The sequence below is a fragment of the Mytilus trossulus genome, chromosome 5 (genome assembly GCF_036588685.1).
Source record: "Mytilus trossulus isolate FHL-02 chromosome 5, PNRI_Mtr1.1.1.hap1, whole genome shotgun sequence".
Taxonomy (NCBI): domain Eukaryota; kingdom Metazoa; phylum Mollusca; class Bivalvia; order Mytilida; family Mytilidae; genus Mytilus; species Mytilus trossulus.
The window spans coordinates 72,572,570-72,599,430 of record NC_086377.1 but is presented as its reverse complement, the minus strand read 5'-3'; the positions used below and the strand labels follow the sequence as shown (position 1 = coordinate 72,599,430).

Sequence of the window (26,861 nt, the reverse complement as noted above, 5' to 3'; positions counted from 1 at the left end):
AAATCTGCCTTAAAGTTATGATTAAAACACAAAAGAAGACTTTTTATTAAAATATAAGTCCATGTTATTAGGCTCCACTTATAAATAATACTTCAAAATTCCACTCCAAATAAGCTGGATGTCAGTAAAGTAGGTCATGATGTCTATTCCATGTCCAATATTTTGAAATTGAAAACCCTCTAATTCTAACATAAAACACAAACACAGAGTAATTTTTATTTTTATTTACTCAGAAAGACACATTTTATTCAATAACATAATGCATTACTCCATTACACAGTCTGTTTCACAGTTTCAGCAATTGCTTTTTTGATGGATACAAAAAACAATAATTCCTTCTTATTGTAATATCTGCCATGAATCAATGACGGGTGCACATGATTTAAACTAAAAGAAACTTCAATCTAGACAATGTGACCAATTAATTTGTATAAAATTTATTCACTTGAAGTTGTTTAATCAGGAAGTTGAAAAAGAAAATTAGGTGCGACCCTCTTATTATGGTAAAAAGATTTACAAATGAGTGACTTTTAAAGCCATATATAACAATGTATATATAAAAGAATAGAAAATTTGATCCTAGATTTGTTTAAGTCTGTTGTAAATATATAGTAAACATTATTTACTGTATCTTATAACAATATATCGATTTTATAGTCTAGGATATATGTATTAGATACCACCTAAAGGGGCGTTGGCTGGTTTAGGTGTTTCTACGTGTAATTAATTTACTATTATTATCCTCAATGTATTATCCTAAATTTCATTATTTTGGAAAAAGGGGTGGTTCATGGTTAAGCATGATAATGCAGGATATATATATCATTGTATATACAATAACATACAACACTCAATTATGTATCAAACTGTTAAATGACGTCACAAAAGATAATCCTATATTTGCACATCTTATACTGAAAACCTATATGAAATAGAAGTCTTTCTCAATTCTTTAAAATATAAACCAAATAAAAAAAAAATGAAGAAAAAAATATTCCTATATCATTGGCAGTATGAAATTTACTCATTGTTGAAGGCCCTACAATGACCTACAGTGGTTGACTTATCGTCCTACGCGCTAACTCTAAACCAGTTTGATTGTTGTTGTTATTGTTTGTTTTTGTCACAAATATCTTGTTAACTTATATATAAAAGAATTGTCAATATAATATAGTATCATATGAAGAAAACGTTTGTACATGTACATAAGTCTGAGCTCGAGCATTGCTTTATAATTAAATCTTGAAATCTTGTATCTTAAAATTAAAAAAAATAAAGTGATTGACAGTCACATGTACATGTATGATTCAGATAATCAATAGTGAAAAAAACATGTTATACAACCATGACAAATGTATATGTTTGTGTATACATGTAGTCATGTATACATGAACACACGCTTAGTATATTTTTATTATTGATTGAAATTGATTTTAAAAAGGTGATGTTAATAGTCTCAAGAAACTTGTCCTTTAAACTTTAGCTGATTTAAGTTGCACTAGTTATGCTAGTCCTCGCACATCTTTTCCAATACTGTTATAATTATCTAAAGTGAAAATGAAGAAAAAAGATCTTGTCAGTATAGCCAGGCGTGTATCAATGTACTGCCTGTCAATGATTGGTTAATACGTACTAATTGTATCGCTCAATGTTTGTTTTACATCTGTATCCAATCAATTCTTGTTTAACATCAATTAGTAAAAATTAAACTGTTATTATTTTTCTTTATGAATTGATGTATAGTGTTATCATATCTAATTATTAGTATGATGATAATTAGTAAGCAGAAAAGGGTTAATTCTTATCAGCAATCGCCTGGTGAGAAAGTTAAAAGTTTAAGATTTCACATGTCTAAGGTGTCAATTGGATTCCAATTATACTGGTTTACATCAAACATCAAAATTTATGCAAATATTTATTCAGCCTCACTTTAGATTCAGAGTCAACTGGCACTGAATCGATTACATGGTATTTGTTCCCCACCTGGCCCTTTGACGCACAGCTGGATACCAACTAATCCACTACCAGTTATTACCTCTACTACACATTATCTACTTTTGGGAATTGACTAAATGAGTAAAGAGTCCCAGCTGTTATAACTTATGCAAATAAATAGACCTAAACAAGTCTGTCATTTTCTGACTTAGATAAGTCTAAAATTGAAAACACATTTTTATGATAAATACAAATTTTGACTTCTCTATCAAAAATTGACTTGTTTATGTCTGAGCTCTGACTGACTACTGATGTGTCTCATTTTTGAACTTGTTCTATCATGTCTATATTGACTTCTCATTTCTGTTAATAATTTCTTTAGTGGCTTTCTCTAAGCACTTCTACTTTCTTCACTGATAAAAACTGGACTCCACACAAAATACCCATATTGATGAGATTTATTATAGCCTTAAACACTCAAAATCAATCAGTACATTCATTTGTACAATTTTTTGTTGACATGAAAGAAATAATAAATTTGTTAAATGACTGGTTATTGACTACATTGTTTAAATGTACATGTATGAGTAAACTGATGTCTTTTTAATGGCAAATATCTTATATTATATGTATTTTATGACACACATTTTCTTTATTATAGTTTATACAGTATACTCGTGCTTAATGAACCCAAAAAATATAATAATCTTTGCTCTCTGTAGTGTACATGGTGTATACATCATATGTTACATTATTTTTTTCAATAAGAATTTAACTGAAATTATTCCTTCCCGCAGACTCATATCATGCATATGTTTTCATGATATTTTTCAAGTGGCTTTGCTTCAGTCTTGAAAAAGGTTGCCATACTTTCACCCATACTTGATAGATGTACATGAACATACACCGTTACTTCTTGAAATAATACTCATGCTTAGTGACCAAAAGGCAAAAGGGTAATCATTGCATTGAAAATTAAACTTGGCTTCAGTTTTGATAGTGGAAATCAAGTCTTTAGCATGCTCTAAAGTTTGCTTTAATTATTGACCTTTTAAGTAAACATTTATACAACTTTACTTGAAATAATAGCAACCAAGCTCTCAAAAAAGTTTGGCATTCTTTGACCCAAGTATGACCTACATAAATATACGTTAACACAGAAATAATCACACCAAAACTCTTGAGAAAAAGTTTGCCATTCTTCCCCATAACACATTTTGATGGTAACTTTTTGAAATAATCATGATAATAGCATCCTTTTTTGCAATTATTTGACCCAAGTTTGACCTAATGAATTACACAATTACACAGTTACTTCTAGAAATATATCCCACCCAAGGTTATACATTGTACCTGATTTACATTTCTCAGGTAATTGTCAGGTGTTAACAAACTAATTGAATTGACAGCCCTGACAATAAACCAGGATATTGACATAGTCTGATTATATACATGTATACTAATGTACCTGAAATTACAGGTGAAATGTGAACTGGTGTGCTTACCCATATAAATGTACACAAAGCAATATAGATTATAGAATATATTAGTTGAGCTCTGACTGATCGTAAATAAGGTGTGAAGGGGAAGTGTCCTTTATTTCTTTAAATTTTGAGCCATTTTTTCTCTATTTGTTTATATATTTTTGGTCAATTATTCTCTATTTGTTATATTTTTGGTCAATTATTCTCTATTTGTTATATTTTTGGTCAATTATTTCATTTAATTCTCTATTTTATACAAATATTTTGGTCCATATTCTTTTTTTTCTTTCTTGGCACTTTATAATCTTTCACTTTTGACTACTATTGTCTAATCTGTAAACCCCATCCACACCCTGAGTTTTAATAACCTTAATTTTATAATAAAAGGTCCAAGCCAGTAATTCAGCCGCTGTACATGTACTATTGACAGATTTCATATAGATAAAAACTTTTAATTGCAACCATGGTCATGAGGGTTATCTTATCCATGTTATCTTATCCATGTAATCTTGATAATTACATTATTTTATACATGTTATATGTACAATAAAAAGTAGAATACTCTTCCACTGTGTAAAATTGTAAATATTTTGATCATGATGATTATACATGTACATGCACAGTTTTGTTTATCCTTTTCACACTTTTAGACTCTTTTTCAATTATATTTGTTTCTTAATAATATTTGGGGAGTTTAGTTATGCAATTCTGACATGATTAATATAATTATAAAATGAATAGTGAAATCTTAAGTGCACCAAGATATACATGTATTACTTCAAAGAACAAAATTGTATAGCAGTACATGTATTAATATTAATTAAAAGAAATGTCAATGAGGCCAAAACCTTTCGATAACACAAATTACTAAGAGAACATTTAATTTGGCTTTGAATTGCAAGTTAAAAAAAGAAAAGAGACTGTACTAATTTAACACAATGTTAACTTTGCTTTCAGATAAAAAACTAAAATAAAATAAGAGACCTATAAGCGATTAATACAAATTTTACTGTCATTTGAGTAAGAAATAAAAAAAGGAAAATAAGAGATCTTTATGTTAAAAATCATTGAACATAAGAAAAAAAACCAGACCTAACAAACAACACAAGCTTGACTTACTTTGAGTTAAAAATAAGAGAAAAAAAAATATAAGAGACCTATCAACATGATCAAAGAAAAACACAAATTTGACTAAAATGCTTTGAGTTAAAAGTAACAAAAAGTAAATAAGACACCTTAGAATAAACAAAACACACAAATTTGACTTTATTTTAAAAATCCACAAAAGAAAATTTCCAAGTACTATAATGACTAAGAAAAAAATCAACAAAAGAAAATGCCCAAGTACTAATGACTTATGAAGGTGTAGATGTAAAACATATTTTATGTATGTACCTTTTTATATCTTTAGCTGGAAGGAAAAACAAGTTTATCATAACTATTATCAACTATTATAACTTTGTGTGGATTTATCTCCTATCTTGGGGGCACTAAAGTCTTAAACACTACAATCATTACAATTGACTTTCATGTTCACATATCTTTTAATTTTGAACTATTTCACCTAAAGATAATTGAACACAATTTTATCATGTTTATAGTCAAGAAGAATGTACAACTAAAATGCATGAACATGATGAATAAAACTATTATTTAAATGTGTATATATATATATATAGCTTGCTTTTCGATGTGAACCAAGGCTCGATGTTGATAACAGTTTACTCTTATAAAATGTGATTTGGATGGATATTTGTCTCATTGGCAATCATACCACATCTTCTTATATCGATATATAATATTCATAATCTTGATAAATTTGTGTGTGCATTTATTATTTAGATTTTTGATAAATTGAAAAAAAAAGATATGAGATGAATTATTGCGATTACAGAAAAATTTGCATAAAGATATATCCGAATATGAATTCTTATTATTGCAATCCTCGATGCAACTAGTCACATTATTTGCATTAATGGAAACCTCACAATAATTTCTAAATTTACAATATTTAAATGTGTATTGTGTTCGTAAATAGTTACACTTATTTCAAGCAATAAAACTAAGTTATTTTTTTAATAAAATTTGGTGACCTAAAAGCTGCTTATAATGTACATGTATATTATAGATATCTTCCTCATTTGATCCAAGATGTTGTATTGAAAATCATACCTCATTTAATTTCCTTATTTATATATTAGATAATACACTACTGGATAAATTATACCTGTATAAAGATACAGTGTTGCTTTAGCATGTTTAGCAATCCTCAGTAAAACATTAAAAAAATAAGTTGATAGAACAAAAACTGAAAATTCTGAAGGGCAGGACCACACCTGACAGACTTGCCTTTAATAGATATGTTAAGGTGGTACCTAACACTACAGGGAGATAACTCTGTAAAATCAGCAAAACGTTTTAATGACGTTGTGTTCATAAGGGAATATTAAGCTTCTCAATGATCAAAATAAGTGTTTGTAAAACTGCTATATAACCAGTGTAATTTTTCTGATAAAGCGGTTGGTTCAAATTTTTTTGAAATTTTTATATTTTTATCAAAGGGTCAAAGTAAATAGTTTGACAAAATTTTATAAAAATTAAACGAGCCAAATTAATTTTAGTGAAAGTGTTAGGTACCACCTTAAGCAACAAAGTCTATTCATTCAGCAATGTTCAGTGCCAAACTTGCTCCTGTTGCTTGTCCTGTATAAAACATAAAACTAAAAAGTTTCACTTTTTGAATAAATCTTGCATAAATTGGCTGTTTTAAAAGAGATAAACATGAATTCTCTGGAATGTTATTATGTCCTTTAAACAATAAGGTTACATCATGTACAGGAAGGAGCATACATCTGCGTATGACTGTCACATCTAGTTATTTATTTAACTTTTAGGAATATTATTATATCACATTTATCTTAACAAAGAAATTTTTCTTTTGTCTTTACAGATCAGAAATCCTTAGACACATATATAAAACATTATGAAGAGTTAGATTACAGTACGACAGATCTTCATCAATCACATTTACGTACGAAGCGATCGTTGAGTGATAAAAAGTTGAGATTTAAATTTAATGCTTTCAAAAGGTAGGTTTATTGGTATCATAAATTATGAAAGATTTTTGTAAGTAGAATTTATTGATGCACAAATTTCTTTGAAGTTTTAATACAGCATAAAATTTCCATTACTTTGAATTTTCTCACAAAATTATAATTTGATTGAGCTTGAGCAGATGATGTGCCGCTTGAGTAGTTTAGGGCTATTCCATAAAAATGTTTGTTGGAGGGTAGGAAGGGAAGTTTTATTATTGAATGTGGGCCATGGGTCTTTTTTCAGTATGCATCTTATTACCATATATATACAAAGCAAAATTATCTATAAAAAAGTTCCTTGTGTTAATTATTAAAGGAAATTTTATGAAAATACTTTTCTACCCCATACATACTAATGGAATAGCCCTTATTTTTATGTTTACAAACAGTGCATGTTAAGAAGTCATCGGATGACTGAATCTTTATTTAAAAAACAATTGTCATCATTAAAAAGCCGAAAGGACAGAAAATTTCACCACCAACTTCTAATAACATGATGTAAAAGAATTACTCATACAAATATTTTTTTCACATTTGTGTTTTATCGCATTTCGTCAATAAGTTTGTTTACATAGAAAGTTTTTACAAATTATCTAACAATAATCATTGACAAATTAGTATATGTATTTTTCCACATTTAAAGTAAATTAAACACTGTAAAATGAAGCCTAAATTAATATATTATTTGTTTCCCCAATCCCGACCCTGCCAAGCTAGGTGTGGGTAGGTGGGTAGGGAAATAATTTTATTTTTCCAAAAAGCTTGAACAATATCGTACAATCCGGCAAGCCAGGAAATTGGAAATGAATAAAATAATATTTGACTTAGTTTTGACAATAAAATTTTAAGAGTAGCACTGATTTTGCAGGGTCGGTCGGGATTGGGGAAACAAACAATATTTTATTTTAGGCCCTACATGTACAATGTGTCTGCATAAATCATATGTTTTTTAACGAATTTGTTGTTTTCGATAATATTTTAAGATTATCTTCTTTTGTGTTTCAGAGATTTTAATTTAGTATTAGAGCCAGACCAATTAGTGTTTACAAAAGATGCATATTTAGACAAGCATGGTCCTTTAGATACATCACATATATACAGGGGGACAGAAGAGGGTATGTATTTGTCCTATCAGAGATATACACTATAACCTTTGTTAGTCTGGAATGATTTTTAATTTTAGTTTCTTGTGTATAATTCAGAGTTTTGGTGGCCTTTGACTGTTGTATGCTCTATGGTTGGGTTATTGTCGCATTGACACGTTCCTCATTTCCATTCTGAATTTTATCAAATTTTAAAATAAGATGTGATATGATTGCCAATGAGACAACTCTTCACAAGAGACCAAAGTTAACAACTTTACAATGTAGGTTAGGTGACTGTATGACCTTCAACAATGAGCAAAGCATATACCACAAAGTCACCTGAAATGACAAATGTATTACAATTAAAACGAATGAACTAACTGAATTTCAGGCTCCAAACTTTGGACAAGCACAGAAGGTGGCGGGGTTAATAGATAAAGGAAGATGTGGTGTGAGTGCCAATGAGACAACTCTCCATCCAAATAACATTTTATAAAAGTAAACCATTATAGGTCCATGTACCGCCTTCAACAGGGAGCCTTGGCTCACACCGGACAACAAGCTATAAAGAACCCCAAAATTAGTAGTGTAAAACCATTTAAAAAGGAAAACCAACGGTCAATCTATATAAACAAAAGTGTTAAGGGGATGAAGCTTTTTTGGTTGATTCACAAAATATAAAACATTTCTTGATGTCATTAATACTCATACCTTTAAACATTAGTAGAAAAGATTTTTTGAAAATATGAATATAGATTAATAAAATTGAGAATGGAAATGGGGAATGTGTCAAAGAGACAACAACCCGACCATAGAAAAAAACAACAGCAGAAGGTCACCAACAGGTCTTCAATGTAGCGAGAATTCCAACACGCGGAGGCGTCCTTCAGCTGGCCCCTACAAAAATATATCCTAGTTCAGTGATAATGAACGCCATACTAATTTCCAAATTGTACACAAGAAACACGGTTAAATAAAAAAATGTATGAAAGCACATGTAAATGCATTCATTATTTAATTATGAAACTGAAAAGGGAAATACTAAAATATATTTCTTTTGTTATTATTTTTTCAGGGACGGGAGGCAGCACTGTATTTGGTTATATTGTAGACGGACATTTCCGTGGATCTGTCAGAATTCCAGAGGACACTACATACCATATAGAACCTGTTAAACGATTTATTGGTAGAGTCAAGGAGCTTCCTAAATCACATACTATAATTTATAAGGAGGAACATATAGATTTAGACCCACATAGGTAATATGAATACTGGCTTCTGTGGCAAATTAAAACAATACATTCTCCTGTTTGAATTTTGTCACTTATTTTACATGCACCCTTAATTTGCCCTTTACATCCTAAAAGAGAGATAGCTCTTTTACCTCATTGCAACTAAGAGCAGAAAACAGCCAAAATGCCACCAGTGTGTCTTCAACCAATGAGATATTCAAAGGCTGGATGCAGGCTCAACTGTCCCCTAAACAATAACGTATACTATTTCAGCGTAAAGAATGCTAGACTTTACTCAAAAACATAAAAAATTGAAATACATACACTGCTATATGTATCAGGCTATGCTATATATCAACCTTCAAGATTTGTCATGAAATTTTTAATTATTATATACTGCAGCTGTGCTATTTGCTATTTGACTATATTTATATGTGATATCCAGTCATTGACAGTATATCGCCTTGTTAATGATGTTGACAATGCGTTTCTGTAGACTTTTATTTATGACATCATTAAAACATACAGGACATCAGAAATTTAACATCATTCTTTTCAAATTAAAACACAATGGTATTTCATTTTGAACAGTAATAAGAGTTGCAGGATATAAAGAATAAGCCTACATTATGTCATTATAGATTAAGAAGAGAAGCAGAAAATGCTATTGCATCTTGTGGAAATGGTAACAGACAGGTTCATGAATGGATGGAAACTGTGGCTAATTCAGCTGACACAGAAAACTACAGAGTCAGAAGGGTAACTAACTGCTATTGGTTTTGTCCATTTTATAAAATTCCTAGAAAAGATAGACTCAGTAAATTGTAAAGCTGGAGGATGAAAACTCTTCCTTCTATAATGCAAAATCAAGAAAACATATACAGTACGGGTAGGGACTTATTTTTATGGATGTCTTAATCCGACTAGTCGGATATCAATAATCGGACATTTTTATGGTAGGTAGTATGGCCATCAATCAACAAATCCAGGTGTGATTGGCAATATATTTGTCCTTTCATCTTAATCCGTGCTGCTAGAATTACGGTTCACTGATTTCAGAATCAGGTTACCTGTAATTTTAACCTCTCAGTCACTTTATTGATTACATCGTTTTTGACATAAAATATTTTTACAGGTGAAGTACTGGAGAAAACTTTGTTTTAATAAAAATAGCCTAGTTTTTTAATTATGGTTTTTATATTTCAACTGCTATTTATTTTCTAATTTGTTCCTCAAAATTATTTTTCTTCTATGTTCTTTGTTGTTTATTTTTTTTTTTTTTTTGTGTATCTGTTTCTTATTTGTTTGCATAAAATTTCAAACATTAATATTTTTACATGTATTCTATTTCTGGAAGCTTACGGTTATTTTTGTTTTACTCGTAATTCCATTAGCAGAATGCTGTCTCCAGGGTTAGTTTGACGCGGCCACATGCAAAATATTTCTATAATATGTATTTAATATTCAATTCAGTCTGTGTTGGGTCAGTTCCGAGATATAAAAAATAATTACAGTGAGCAATACTTGTATATTATTTAGTAGATTGCTGGTTCTTTGTAGTTTTTACTTTTTACTGTAAACAATTTATTGTCCGAAACTTCAAAGTTGGAGATGTATCAATAAAATATAACGCAAATAATAACACTAGAAGAAGATATTGATTCTTCCCGGACATAAGTTAATTTTAAGATTTCCGTGTTTGTTCATTATGTTAAATTTATATAATTGATCTGCATTTGGGGGTAGGGGGTAAATAGGGTCCGGATCTCGAAATCCTGGGCTTAAAAACACGAAGTCCCAAGGTCCCGAATTTAAATAAATCAAAATCCCGACATCGCGAAAAAAAGAATTCCCAGATCCCGAAGTGTTAATCCTTAAATTAATTGCGTAATATTAATTTACGCACAATCCATGTAAAAAGGAAACTTGTATGTTATATATTTTTAACAGCAATTTGTTAAGAAAAATTTGCCGTGAAAAGATAATTGCATGATACACATATTAGTGATCAACAGCGTGTGCACGTGGTTGAACTTTAACTTGACTCCACTCACAATATTATTGAATGCTAATAAAAGATGTTAAAGATCGATTTTGTCCACTGCACGAGATTCTTATATGGCGGGAAATGTCGTAACAGTAAACTCAGGTGACCTTACTGAACGACCGTGGGAAAATCCATTCATGATTAAATTTGATGTGGAATGATTGACAGTATTGTGCGTTAGTTTTGAGGCTCTTGAACGATTGACCAGAATAGAAATTTAATCGATTTACATACATGTAAAATCAAAACAAGATTTTGTCTTCTTTAACTATTTTTTGTTTTATTTTTATCAGTCATTTCCCGGATTCCCATTTAAATATTCTACTTTGGAGAACTCCTTTAAACTTCGGACAACATCGATTTAAAAATTCTTACGGACTGCGCGAGCTATAGAATGACTAGAAGTACGACGAAAAAGTAAAGACAGCTGATCATGAATAGTACGATTAACCTTCAACCCCATTGGGGTATAAATGTGCATTTATTCAATAAACTATATAAGGTTAAATTTTGATTTTCGTGTATCGATTCGTAAAATATATTTTATAATAAAAACACCGGCGATTTTCATAAAAGAGTCGACTGAGACATGAAAATAGAAAGGCAATATTTCGATTGTCAACATTTTTTTGTTAAATAAAAATTAGGAATCGAAATATGATCACGGCGTTATAAATTTTGTATTTAAAGAAACCAATTGTTTGACTTTCAAAGAGATTAACGGGAAATATGTCAAAATAGAAAGCACGAGTGATCTGTCTGACCAAAATGTTTTACTTGCGAGAAATGATTGACAGGTGTGAATTGATGTAGAGGCTCCGACGGGGAAAGTTGTATCAAAAGGAAAATAACTTTATTCACAATGCCTATACATATTTTATAAATACGATATGTTGGCCTTATACTTAAAATTGTGTTTCTAATAATAACATATAAAGGAACAGGACGTTAAAAGGGGGAAATAATATAACCATCAATGAAAACTCGTATAATTTACGGGATTGATGTCTCAACAATTTGATTTCAACTTCGATTGAAAACAGTCTTGGTTGTTATTAGGCTTATTATTTTGAATTAGATGAAATATTTTCGGTTTACAAATGCAAATGCAAATACAAAATAGTTTATTGGCACAAAACTATTATAATAATTGGCAACACAATATTTTGTTAAAAATCGTCTTTATTTCATTTTCAAATTATAAAAAAAAAAAATCCCACATTCATGATATTCTAATTTTAATTTTAATTCCAAATATTCAATTTTTAATTTAAATTCTTATATATTTAATTATAATTTCAATTCTTTCTCTTTGAATACAAAACAATATTTTACATTTATCTATTCTCCATAAATACAAATATATCTGTACAGGTAAAATTTAATTCTAATCAAGCTGGTACAGATTGATTTACGACCTTCCACTTGGATATTGCACAGCAGGTGTTTATTACTCTGGGACAACTGTCCGACCAGTCTGACATCTAGACGGATTAAGGCTTCCATAAAAATAAGTCCCTACCTGTACTGTATGGAAATCCATAAGAAAATTGTTGACCTACTGATAATTTTATGATTTTCACTAAAAAACAAAGGGTAAAAGAAACCCTCAAGCCTTCTACCATGGAACTTATGAAAGTTATTGGCTTCTTTTTAAAAAATTCATCAAAACTGAGGGCAGAAGTTACATAATTGCATATGTTTTCATTTACTATCAACTAAGGTAAAGAAAATGTAAATGGACTATGTCCCAGATTTCTGTTAAAATTTTGCATACAACTCTGGTTCGATGAACTACAACTGAACATTGAAAAATAATGCAATTAGCTCAATTAGTACATTTTTGTATATAGTTAATATAAGATTTACTTTTTTTCCAGTCCTACTCTGAAGATAAAGAGGCATTTTCATACCATAACAAATATTCTGAAGCTCTGAACAGAGAGAAGCGTGGAACACTACGCGATAAAAATGCATGTTTCCTCTTCATGCAGGCAGATCCAAAATTATACAACAAGGTTTTATCAGCTTATAGTGTAAGTAAAAGGCTGTATTTTGAATTTTTGGGGTAGGCATGGGGAGAGGAGGAAGAGGACAAAGACCTACCAGCTGTCAATATCCTCATCTCCATAGATTGACACCTGCTTATTTCTTATGATCTGTAAACTCCTCCTGTTGGCAAAGAGTAAAAAAGTGTTTTATCATATAGTACCCTAAGGGCAACCCGCTTAACTTAAAGGCCTAGGGCAGCCTTTCTTTCCATAATCCAAAAATCCATGCATTGAAGCTATAGCAATATGCATACTGTTGATTCTTTTATTTTTGTTAATAATGATTTTCATCGATTGAGGAAAACTTGCATGCTTGATATTTGATTTCATGGTTTTTCCAATCTCTGCATACAAATCCTATTGAAAATTTGGATTTTTTTGAACATTTGAATTAGTGGTTCACTTGAATTCACTAAAGCCACAAAAAATTGGTATTCAAGGAATAGCAATGAATCCAGAGTATTTGAGAATTTTTTTTTGAAAACTGTTGCACATACTTTAAATAAAGATAGCAGATCATTAGTCATGCATGTTAGTCACACTCAACTTTCATTTACTGAGCAAAATTCAAGTACTTGATAAGCAATAATCTTTTCAAGTAATTAATTACACTAATATCTATAGAAATATGATTACTCAAACAACAGTATTTGGGAATTGAAAAAATCTGATACTTAAATTTATTTCTGCCAAAAAAAGAGGCACTCTTAATGAAGATATTTTTGTTGAAGCTTGGTAAAGCAACATCATTCTAACAGGAGACCGATAAGTTGAGTATCATTTTGGTATTCGATACTCTGTAGTACCCAGGGATACTCAGTACTTAAGTACTCATTGACATCCCTACTATTTTATTTAAAAACTTAAAGTAAAATAGAGTAAATATATAAAGAAAAATGGTTATATCAATATTTATCTTTACAGAAGGATGTGTTAGCTAAAGAAGATATTGTAGGTACATTTGCCTCCCATGTTGATGCCATTAACACCATCTACTCAAACACAGTGTTTAAAACATTTGACAACTCAATAAACTACTCAGGAGTCAGATTTAAAATCCAGAGAACTAAAGTAAGTACAAATTAGAAAATACAGTAGCAAGTCAGTAAACTGTATCAGGGAGCAAATTTGAAATCCCCTTTAAATTAATATGTTTAAGCTTAACCTAAAAAAAAGTTAATGCCCACAGATAACAAATCTGTTCAATAAGTCATTTTGAGCTGACTTGAAATTGGGGTCCTTTTTCAAACTGTCAAATTTATATAAATTCTCAACATAAAAGAAAAAGTAAAGACAGTTTTACCACACTTACTTCACCAAATTTCTAAACATTTTTCTAAAATCATTTGAAGAACAATACATAAAATGTATAAATTATTTCAATGACTTAAACTGTAAATTTCTAAGGAATCGAGGATGTTTCTATATATTTTTAGAAAAATAGAAAAAAAAGGTATATTTTATTTATAAATTAAGAGTGATTTCCTAATTCAACGGGAAGTTTTTTTCTATCTCTCAAATAGCAGGAAATTGTCTTTTCTTTTCTCAGTTTTATTACCAGCAAAAGTATTTGAATATAACTGATAATAGTTTCACTCATTCAATTTGGCATGAAACCATTTTTCATTTTAAGAAACAGATGTCTAATATTACTGCGAAAAAATTTGACAGGGTTACAATCACAATTAATCAAACTTGTATTTTGAAATTTTTTTGTTAAAATTAAACAGAATTTTTCTCAATATAGCAAAAAATAAAATTGTATTTTAGTCGCAATAAAAATGCACACAATATTTTCTGAATTTACAGTATTCACATTACATATTTCAGCCTTTGAATTTAACAGATGTGTACATATCAAAATATTAATGTTATTTTAATTGAAATTAACATTAATCTATTATTTCAGATAATGACACCTGCAACAGAAGGATGTTCTTCATCCAACCCAAAAACCCTGTGTAGTGACAACATTGACGTCAGTAATTTCCTGAATGAGAATTCACTTATAGATCATTCTGCTTTCTGTCTGGCATATATATTTACATACAGAGATTTCACACAGGGAACACTGGGACTTGCTTGGGTTGGATCTTCTGGACGTAAGTAGAATTATTGTATATATAAAAAGAAGATGTGGTATGATTGTCAATGAGACAACTCTTCACAAGAGACCATTAGACACAGAAATTAACTTTTACAGATCACTGTAGGGCCTTTAAAATGGGCAAATCCCATACACCATAGTCAGCTTTATAAGGCCCTGAAATACCCAAAGTTTATAACAATTCAAACGAGAAAACTAATTTAGTCTTTTTAACCTATCAACACACTTCAATCACAGTTTTGTTTTGTTTCTACATTAGAATAAAGAGGAGTGAAAGTCTTTAAAATCAATCAATAAAGATAAACCTCAATTTGTACATCTTGGTTAATGAGAATTGGTCTCTATACTCCTTGCAACAAAATAATGTCCAAGAAATAGAAATCTGTTTTGAAACAGCTTACATTTGATAGGTTTCAGATTAATACCATGATTGCTAAATTTAAGAAAAATGATAAGTGACTTGTGTGAGTTTCAAAATCCAGGCTGGCTATAACTACTTCGATTTTGTCAAGGTAGATAAGAACCATTTCCCTTTTGGAGATATTAAAGTTCTAATTCCATTGCCTGTTGAACAGTTACTGGTGCTTCACAAATACTGTGTTGATTTTCCCATTATACCTGTTAGACTTAAAATTAAAAATAAATATATTGTTTTATTATTACAGAGGCCTCTGGAGGTATATGTGAGAAGTACAAGTCATTCCCTGAAGGTGGTAAACAAGTAATGAAGTCTTTGAACACCGGAATTGTGACTTTGGTGAATTATGGAGATGATGTAGCTCCACGTGTATCACAGCTAACATTCGCACATGAAGTTGGACATAATTTTGGTTCACCTGTAAGTTTCCTGTTGATCAAGCCATGACCATAAATCGCAGCTGAAGGGGAATTTAGTTTTACCCCTGTCTGTCAGTCCCTCAGTCTTTATGTACTTATATATATCAGTCAGAGCTCAGACATAAATAAGTCTGAATCTGCTTTTGACTCATAGAGGTCTAAATTTGTAAGTTTAGGATTTATCTCCCTTTAATGCAAGACAAAATACGACTTTAATAAGTAAAATATTGTTAAGCAAGAAATAATTGTCCAGAATCAAAACGTTGCAAATATCGACTCCTACAAGTCGATAAGTTATCAAAATTGATTAACTTCAAGACCCACGCATATTTATAAAAGGTTCATGCGTCTAAATCAAATAATGACAACATTGAAAGACAATGCTTTGTCTTCTAAAGAAAAATATGAATGAGAGTCTAAAAAATCGGAGATAATGTTAGTTAACCTTACAATGCAACCACCTGGAACCACACTTAATGAGGTAAAACATCTGTGTTTAGTAAGGATGTTCAATTAGATAATTAAATATAGATAGCTCAAGTCCTTGTGAACTCTCAGACAGGTTTTTGCTGTCATAGGTGGTGTACTTTGGCCACCAAGTAAAATTAAGTATTTTCATCAACATAAATATACCTAAACAAGTCTGTCATTTTCTGACTTAGATAAGTCTAAAATTGAAAACAAATTTTTATAATAAATACATGTTTTGACTTCTTCAAGTCAAAAACAAAACTCGACTTGTTTATGTCTGAGCTCTGACTGTATATATGTATGTATTTACATTCCAAAATTATATTCGATTCTTAAACTTTAGTTGCCATAACCGAATGTATACACAATGCTTATTACCACAAAACACCTGTCAAGTTTCAATTTGGGTGGTATCATTTTTACCGTTCTACAGGCAAAAATATTAAAAATGCAAGCGGGGGGCATTATCTGTGTCCCATGAACCCATTCCCCATTAATTCAGTTATTGCCCCTGAAATGTTTAAATTTAAAACTGCATGTACAATATAAACTTTAGCTCCTGTAAAGCAGTGCTAATAACAATTATATATATATATCTCCAAAATGTTGATTGTCATCTGAATTTAATAAGCATGCAATAATTTATCAATCCATCCCCTTCCCTTTCATAAATGTGACCTACTGAATTAGACTATTTACCGGATTTGTTATCTCATAAGCAACACCACGGATGCCACATGTGGAGCAGGATCTGCTTACTTTTCCGGAGCACCTCAGATCACCCCTAGTTTTTGGTGGAGTTCGTGTTGTTTATTCTTTAGTTTTCTATGTTGTGTCATGTGTACTATTGTTTGTCTGTTTGTCCTTTTATTTATTTTCGATTTAAAGGGAAATTCCGCAATTTTTTACTTACCATCTAATTATGTTTATCTCAACATAAAAAACACATTTGCAAAGTTTTAAATTTATATTCCTACTAATAACGGAGAAAATCAAGTATTTGTAACTTTTTTGGTTGAATTCTCAAGTGGGTTGTGACGTTTTAGCCCGATGTGTTGAATTCTGGGAACAAATAAAATCTGTTTAACTCTTATAGCTTATCGACAATATATGTAATTAAAAGCGCACAGCTGACGAATGGTCGTAGTTATTAACCACAATATAAGAATGAACGAAAATGAATATTCATATACCGTTTTGTATTGATTGAATTAAACTCCTATAAAATTATCTCTTGTAAATATTTTCGAATAAATTTCATTAATTTGTTGAGATTTTTTTCATAAAATATTTATTGAACATTTTTACTGATATTGAACTGAAAATATTTCAGTTCTATTTACCGTTATTGTTTTGATAATCATTTCAATGCAACTAATGTGTGAGCAGAGTTTGTATATTATTTTGTAAAGGTCACAGTATATTTCTCGGCTTGAGGTCAATTCATTTACCTTGTAGCTATTTAGCTGCAGGTGTGAGTTCAAGCGTACACAGGTATGAATGTTGTTATTTGGAAAGGATAAACAGAAAGGATTAGAAAGAGTATGCTGTATTTAATACACTAAGAATAAAAACACGATCAGAATAAAGATACAATAATTAAATTGTGTAAATTAATTGAAAATAAAATTCAGATTCGTAATTACGAAAGTGTATAAAAATGAAAGGAAACAATTTTTGATTACTTTCTTAGCGGCAATTGGCGTAAAGATTCAAATATGAAGTAAAAAATAGTAGTTTTAATCTTTAATAAAAACTAAATGCAATATTACCCGATTTGATATACCATTGCACATCTGTTTGATATCATTGACTTCACCGGAATTTCTTAACTTGTATTCAAATCTCTGGCTGTGTTTAAAATCTCATAAAACAATCGCAATTTTAAAGTTTTTAATTGAAAGAAATACAACATACAACATGCATGATTTTTTTTTAGTTTCTTTTTAACATTTCATTCTTACATAATTAAATTCATTTGACAATCATTTTCACGAACTTTTTCTGAAAAGAATACCAATTATCTAAGCTAAGGCATTATTTTTTTGAGGATTTTTGTACATTTTTTTTTTAATTCTATGATAATATTTGTGCAATGTTGAACATGATAACCGTCATTAATCCAAATAAGTAATACAGTAATATAAGTTTTATTACAACTAATACAGTAGTTGTAATAAAACTTATATTTTAGTCATGCATAACTGATATTGACGAATTTAGAATAGTTCGTCCCTACATCGTTGTTCTTGAAACAATCATTATTAGTATACATGTAAGCGCCATTGAGGATGAGCTCCAGAGAAAGCAGACTAGTAGCGTTTCGTTAGTTTGTTTGTTGGGAAAGGAGAGGAAATGCAACCACTTGTACAGATAAACGACAGAATTACCATACAAGCATTTATAGTCAACACAACCAAAAAGAGTTCCCATCGTTGGGCGGGGAATATGAAGGCTTCCAAGAATGAACAAGTGACATGTCTAACTCTGAACAGTTAGAAAACGGACTATCGACATCGACCACTTGTTCTTGATATTTGAAACTGCATGCATATATACGTATACGGTTATGATAGTGATGAGTTCTTGCGTCTGACAAAAACTAAATTCCTTTATGGTTATATCTTGCCATACGTTTATATTGGTTTGTAAGGTGATTACTCAAAATCATTATTTGAAAATCCTGTTTGTGAGATGTAGATTCATTTCAATACCGAAATTTCGTATATATATTAAGTTTCACAAGTGTATTACACGGAGAAGCTCTGAAGGTACATTACTCCCATTTTCTTTGGGTGTGAACCATCGATGTTTTCAGCAATATCAAAGAATAAGATGATGATGGTATGGGCGTCATGTGGCAAATATTACATGCAAATCGGGCCATGAGTTGTCAATCTGTATGAAAAAATTTCCAATACAACCATGATGTATTATTGAGAAGGAATGTTTACCTCATATTTAAAAAAATAAGAATATTTTCCGTATCAAGTTAGTTAGTCGGATAAAACAACTGTACGATTGACAAGATATCGACACGCAATTACGACTACATCGGTTACTGTAGTTTTATTCCTTTGTGGTTTATAGACATTTCGTTGTTATTAATCGGGAAAAAAGACAAAATGGCCGAACGCAGAGAATTGATTCTCTAAATTTAAAACCGATGGTGATCACTTATCTTGCGGAATTAAACTTTAATATCTATGAATTTGAGCATTTTTATACAGAATGAACATAATTTAGGGGCCAGCTGAAGGACGCCTCCGGGTGTGGGAATTTCTCGCTACATTGAAGATCTGTTGGTGACCTTCTGCTGTTGTTTTTTTATTTGGTCGGGTTGTTGTCTCTTTGACACATTCCACATTTCCATTCTCAATTTTATAATATCAATTTTTGATTTTTTTGCGAAGTTTCCCTTTAAGAGTTTGACTGTCCCTCTTGTATCTTTCATCCCTCTTTTACTGTATAGAAAAATAGATAATGGTGTGTTTTCAACTTGAAGAAAATGCAATAATCATAATATTTGAAGAGTTTATAACATTTTTCAGCATGACAGTGGGCAGCAATGTGCTCCTTATGGTACTGGTGCCACAGATGCTAACCAAGGTAACTACATCATGTATGCCTCAGCTACAAAAGGGAACCAGCCACATAACGATGAATTCTCACCTTGTAGTAAAGACAACATGACCAGAGTAATGAATGCTGTGTTTAATGAAAGATATGGGAAAGAAAACTGCTTCCAAAGTATGTATATAATTTCAGCCAGAAATGTTTAGTTTTCAAGGTACCATAGTTCTTTTTATATGTATGCTGTCTACTTAGTTAAGATAGATAGATGAAGATATGTTTAAAAAAAGAGAGAATAATATCCCCCCTATTAATGGTTTGAGGAAACATCTTTGCCAATCACCTGTAATTCCTTCTTTCTATATATATATAATAAAATTAACGGTACCAATTTTCTTGCACCAGATGCGCATTTCGACAATACATGTCTCTTCAGTGATGCTCGTGGCCAAAATATTTGAAATCCAAAGCTTATATAAAAGATGAAGAGCTATCATCCAAAAGGTCCATAAAGTAGAGCCAAATCCGTGAAAGGAATCAGAGCTTTGCATGAGGGAGATACATTCCTTAATTTATAATAATTTCTATCATTTTGTAACAGCAAATTTTAATAACACAAAAAAATTCGTATTTTCATGCCAGTACCAAAGTACTGGCTACTGGGCTGTTGCTACCCTGGGGGACTAATATATAACTTGTTCATTAAAAGGATTTAATCCCTAACATTAAGGGACAGTGGTTAGAAGACCTAGAAGTATTTATTCCCTAACATTAAGGGACAGTGGTTAGAGGACCTAGAAGGATTTAATTCCTAACATTAAGAAGACCATTTCTTCAAAATAAACAACATATTTATGTAAAGGAAAAGGCAACTTTTCGTACCCAGTTTCATCAAAACTTTTAACGTATTTCATGGACTATTATTTTCTTTTATAAGATGATGATGCAGCATTCTGTGGTAACAGTATTGTTGAAGCTGGAGAAGAGTGTGATTGTGGTTATGCTGAAGATTGTATTCAGTCTGATAATTGTTGTGCTGGACGAGACTCTAATGGCGATGGATGTAAACTTACAGCAGGGTCAAGCTGCAGGTATCATGTTGTTTTCCATTTTTTACATCACTGGGTTGATACCTCTGCTGGTGGACTATCAGTCCCCGAGGGTATCATCAGCTCAGTAGTTAGTACTTCGGTACTGACATGATTTAACAAACTTTACTAAAATTGTCCATTTATAAAATTTTGAAATTATAATAAAACTAAGGTTTCAACTCCCTCAGGCAAAGTTGGCTTTAGATGAATTTGGCTATATATTGAAGGTGATTTTGACATAAAGCTCTTTAACGATTTTCGGTACTTATCCATCTTAGGATTTTAAATGTTTGGCTTTGAGCGTTCCTGATGAAGGTAAATCAAAAAAAGCGCTTCAGACATATTAAATTATTAAACATGTTGTTTTCCATTTTTTGGGATACGATTGCTTTCAAGCAATCTGTAGACTTTTACCATTGGCTCAGGGCTGTGCCCTCACGTCAACCGTTTTATTCTAAACATTAAGGAACATCTCAGATTCTTATGATTGTCTTGCTTTAAAAGATAAAAACAAACAAAGGGATTGAACTTCAACAACTTTCATACATTTTATAATGTTCGTTTCATAATCTCTATGTTTGATATTTCCCTTGACTTATATGCATGTTTTTAACAACACAGAAAATCAGAATTAAGCTGTATTAATCTTTATCTATATAGTGTTTTTATAAATTTAGAAACACGTCAGAGGGAATTCCTCAGTTTTGATAAAAATGTGAGAGTTCTCTGAATTCCGATAAATCTATTTCTGTCATATAAGAACTGAAGTGGAGTTTTTCTTATATGTCACTGTTATGAAACTGATATTTGATATTGTACTTCCATAAAGAAATAAGAGAACCATTTAGGTTGTTTAATTATCATTTAATATATGTTCTTGCTCCAGGGTTTGTTTAGGTAATTATGCGTATAGTTTTCTTGACTTCAGGGGGTCTCAGATTGAATTGTTGCTCTGGATTCCTCACTCCATTAATTAATTTGAAACTCATGGGATTCTTTCAATGTCTGTCTGCTATTGAGGGTTATTGTTTTTGCATAATTTTTAATCATATGCATCATTTAAATTAGAATAAATGTCCACATCATAAAGGTGTAACTACAACACCCCTTCAGCTGAAATGGAGTCTTCCATATTATTATTTCGAGGTGTCTCCCTTTTGGAAGTAACTTCCGTCAATTTTGAATAAAAATACGATACGACACATCGAAAAAATTCAATTCTGTTGATAAACGTCGTATTATATTAAAAATGATCGCAATTTAAACCAAGGAATGTGTACTGAAAGGAGTCATGCCCACTGACCCAAAGAAAATTAAATAATTAAAGAGTAAGGAATGGGGCTCCTCCTTGAATTAACGTAGGAAAATAGGTGATAAGATGCAAAGTGAAATACATTTTCTCACTCTGAGTCTTAGTGACTGCTGTGGAATTTTGAAAGTAAACTTGGAATTGATAGGACAAAAATAAAACACAATAAGTACATTGTTCATACACTCGTATCCGGGATTGGCTATTTTGTAACAATTTAGGTTACGAAAATTACATTTCACATGTGCAGTTGAATTAGTTTTGAAAATAATATTATCCAGCTACATGAATACATGTGTCAATTAAAACAATGGCAATGGTATCCCTCAGAGTAATCTGCTCTTTGATTTATATACCTATTTGATTTTTTGGCTGAAGATATGTAACTTTAATGCAAATTGATTATTGTTTTACCACTATCTGTCTGTCCGTCCCATTATGGGTACTTTGGGTTTATTTATTTTCGTTGGTATCAACTTTCGTGGAGTGAGGGAAAATTGCACTTTAGTTGATATTTGATTTCGTGTTTTGGACAAAGTTGGAATACAGTCCTGTAGAAAATTTGTATACATGCTTGTAGATAATTTCCATTATGTTGAACAATGACATTTGTGGTTCACTTGTATCCACAAATTCCAAGAGAATTGGTGTTCAACCAATAATAATGAATCCACAGCATTTAGTTATTCCAGAAATCTTTAGACCGTGAGTTGTTTTCCCACGCTTCATGGGATATAGCCATTCAGCACAACAGGGCCGACTCGACTAGACGTGTTTCTCAGTTGAAATTTTTTATCTTGCTTATGTGAATTTATTTGATGTTATATGAAATGTTTTGATTTCAGTAGTAATTATGAATTACTTGACTATATTTTGTAGACATGATATTATGTATCATAATGTGCAATTAAAATCAGCACATGGCACTGTTAATTCAGAAATTATTGCGTGCATTTATTATTGCGATTTTGTCAATTTCAACTTAAATGCGATATTTATTTTTACGATTTTGGGAAAAGTCATGCTTTATTCAGTTAAAATATTACAAAATGCGAGTTTTAATTATTGCGTTTACAACTTTGTCGCATTATTCGCAATGATAAAAACCTCGCAATAATTTCTGAATTTACAGTATTCAATTTGAACTTTAGTTTGGTTTTTTATTAGTATTATGTGCTTAGAGTTGGGTAGTCTATGGGTGAAGTAATTGTAGAAGAATATCTAATTGCACAGTATTGTGCAATAGCAAGAAATTTTCAATTGGAGTTATCTTTCTTTGTCCAGAATAGTAGTTGAATCAACTTAAATCATTGTTTTATACAATATACAATGTATATTCACTTTTACTACCAACTGATAAATTAAAACAATCTTTACCATTCAGTGATAACAAGCACTTTATTTTACATTTTAATATTTTATGATGCACAGTGAAACCTGGGTAAACCGAACCCTGATAAAACCGAACAATTTTTAAAGTTCCACAAAATTTCCCTATCATTTAACGTTTATCTAACCTGAAAAAAACAAACCCTGTCAACACCGAATTCCGAACGCTTTTTGAAGGCTCGTTAGTAAATTTGTATCTAAAAATTACCTGTCAAAATCGATCAATACCAATCAAAACAATAAAATATTATTAATGATTTACATGATTTAATTAAACAAACACAGGATGGCAGAGTATTTGAGGTTTAATGAACTTGTTAGTTGTTATTACAAACTAATTAGCATGTCTGTGTCCATGTATAAAGTGATTTTTTTTGTAAAGAAACGTTAAACTGGTCAGCTACCCCCATCGCCGATAATGACAAGAAGGAACTTTCCCTCAGATCAATTTAATGCACCTTACTCAAATAATTAAGGCCACAAAATCGTAAGTGCTATTCTGAAGCTAAACTGTTTAATTAAATAATAGGTTTAAAGCCTTTCACTGGATTAAGAAGTCGTGCAACACAAAAAGGTTAATGAATTTCGATTGCTGGATTCCCTTTAGAGGCCCTATATATTTGATTCAAATGCTCCCGAAGATGTCCGTTAGCTATTAAGCATATCAATCAGCGGTTGACCAGTTTAGTCCGAGAACTCGTGTGTACAATGACGTTCCCGATTCAACTACGGAATTGCCATTTGACATTGACTGTGAATCTGAATTGGTCAGTGAATTAACGGATGAGAAAATTATTATAAAAAGCAAAATTGCTCCACGTTGGACATCTCCCAACGACAATTGTGATTGACGGAGTGGTGTTTGTTTTATAAACAAAAATGTAGCAAAAGTATATCTTCATCTTCTTTTATTTTTATATTTACATCTAAATCAACACAAAAATAAACTGTTGTCTGTTGTGTCACCTATTATCCCTTGTCAGTAAATGCCAAAATTATTTTGGTGTCGACTGCAGTTTATCTCTACAATCCGAACACCTGTGAAAACCGAACAAAACGTAAAGTCCCGTGGGTGTTCAGTTTGGACAGGTTTCACTGTATTTAAATGAATAGTTATTGTTGCAAACTCCATTAGAAATTTGAATTGAGATCAGTTTTGGAAAAAGGGAAAGGGGAATGTGAAAAAAAATAGAAAGGGGGGGGGGGGGTAAATTTTTCTCATTTCAGATTTCATAAATAAAAAGTAAATTTCTTCAAACATATTTTTGAGAAGATTAATATTCAACAGCATAGTGAATTGCTCAAAGGCAAAAAAAATATTTAAAGTTCATTAGACTTCATTCATTCTGTGTCAAAAACCTATGCTGTGTCAACTATTTAATCACAATCCAAATTTAGAAATGAATCCAGCTTGAATGTTGTGTCCATACTTGCCCAAACTGTTCAGGGTTCAACCTCTGCTGTCATATAAAGCTGCACCCTGTGGAGCATCTGGTTTTGTATGCAGTTGTATAAGCATTGGTACATCTCATTTCCACGAATATTTTTGGGCCGTGTCCTTCAGTCATGGTCTATTGACTTCAAAACTTATGCTAAGTTTACATGTATTTGTATTTGACTAGATCAGTTAGGATGAACCACTAATGTTATGTCAATAAATTTGGTATGCAAAGTTATTGGCATTTGCAAGTATTGTTTCCATGGAGATTATATAGCCCTTCCCCCTCTTCATGGTTAATTGACTTTGAAACTTTTGAATATTTTACAAGTTTGTGTTTAGTTTGTTTAAATAGAACGACTTATGATAAGTCAATTGTATTTGGTATACAGTTGTAATAGCCAAATTGGCACATCTCATTTACTTTGAGATTGTTTAGCCATGTACCTCAGTCATGGTTCATTGACTTTGAATATTTGCATAACTTATCTAAGATATATTGGTATTTTTATTTCATCATTTGCAAAATCAAAATTAAAAGAAAGCAAGACATATCTCAGTTTTAGAATAACCAACCAAATTGCAGTTTGACTTGAAAATTGATAAATTCCAAATTTGTTTCAATCTGTGTATAAAAGAGGGAGAGTCAAACTCATAGATTGAAAATAAACTGACAACGCCATGGCTAAACATAAGAAGACAAACAGATAAATTATAGTTCAGAAGACAAATAGAAAAATAAAGACTAAGCAACGTGATCCCCACCAAAAACTGGGGTCGAGATATGTACCATGACAATAAAGAAAAAATTCTTAATATGTTATTTTTATAAATATATGTTATGGATTTGAGGAGATGGAAATGGGGAATTTGTCAAAAAGACAACAACCTGCCCAAAGAAAAGAAAACAGCCCAAGGCTACCAAAATGGGTCCATATATAAAAATAACAGAACAATCATGAATCCTGAGGCAGGCTTCAGTTGGCCTCTTAACAAAATTATGTCTTAGAATGGATTAGTGGAAATTTTTCATTAACTTACAATAAATATACCACAAATTTGTTCAACTTTTAAAATGCTCAATATTTATTTGTAGTCCTTCCCAAGGAGGTTGCTGTGATCCAGGTACCTGTAAACCAGTCACTGATGCCCGTCAGTGTAGACCACAAACAGACTGTGCAGCTGCAGCAAACTGTGCATATCCTTTTGAGTAAAACACTAATCTATGAATAAAAACTCAGAAGAATAAGTCTCATCCTTTTGATGTTGCAAACTTGACAGTTTTATCATAAGTCGTAAAATCTTAAAAGTCAAACAATTTTACAAACTCTTTAATTTGATTTTTGCATTTAGATGCCATAACAATTTGTCAGGTTGTCTATTCTAGTTGATATTCTGCCATAATCAGTCTCTTATTAAGTAAAATGTATATATATCTGATTCAAAATTTTCCTTAACCTATTTTACTGGCCAGGCAACATGTCCAAATTCAACAGCTGTACCAGACTATGTAACTTACTGCAATGACTACAGTAAAGTGTGTGTTCAAGGGGTAAGTAAAGTTAACGTATGTATACAATATTGTAAAACATTAACCACTGTCTGAACAAAGTGTGTACCCCACTAATGATGCTGTTGATAGTATAATTTGGCATTGAAGAAATCTGTTGTATCCAATTGTTGAGATGACCAATGATAATCTGTTTATCGCTATTTT

The 26,861-nt window shown here is 31.0% G+C and overlaps 1 protein-coding gene across 4 annotated transcripts in view; it reads left to right on the top strand.

The window, feature by feature from the left end:
* The window catches only part of LOC134719147 (disintegrin and metalloproteinase domain-containing protein 10-like), a 48,823-nt gene that overhangs the window by 6,527 nt on the left and 15,435 nt on the right, over positions 1–26,861 (top strand). For all 4 annotated transcript variants that reach the window (XM_063582125.1, XM_063582126.1, XM_063582128.1 and 1 more), the window contains exons 2-13: positions 6,370–6,508; positions 7,520–7,629; positions 8,675–8,858; positions 9,473–9,590; positions 12,759–12,914; positions 13,854–14,000; positions 14,839–15,031; positions 15,702–15,874; positions 19,896–20,094; positions 20,855–21,008; positions 26,241–26,340; positions 26,610–26,696. In XM_063582125.1, the coding sequence (XP_063438195.1) occupies positions 6,370–6,508; positions 7,520–7,629; positions 8,675–8,858; positions 9,473–9,590; positions 12,759–12,914; positions 13,854–14,000; positions 14,839–15,031; positions 15,702–15,874; positions 19,896–20,094; positions 20,855–21,008; positions 26,241–26,340; positions 26,610–26,696 (1,760 nt within the window). The remainder of the gene's footprint in view (positions 1–6,369; positions 6,509–7,519; positions 7,630–8,674; positions 8,859–9,472; positions 9,591–12,758; positions 12,915–13,853; positions 14,001–14,838; positions 15,032–15,701; positions 15,875–19,895; positions 20,095–20,854; positions 21,009–26,240; positions 26,341–26,609; positions 26,697–26,861) is intronic.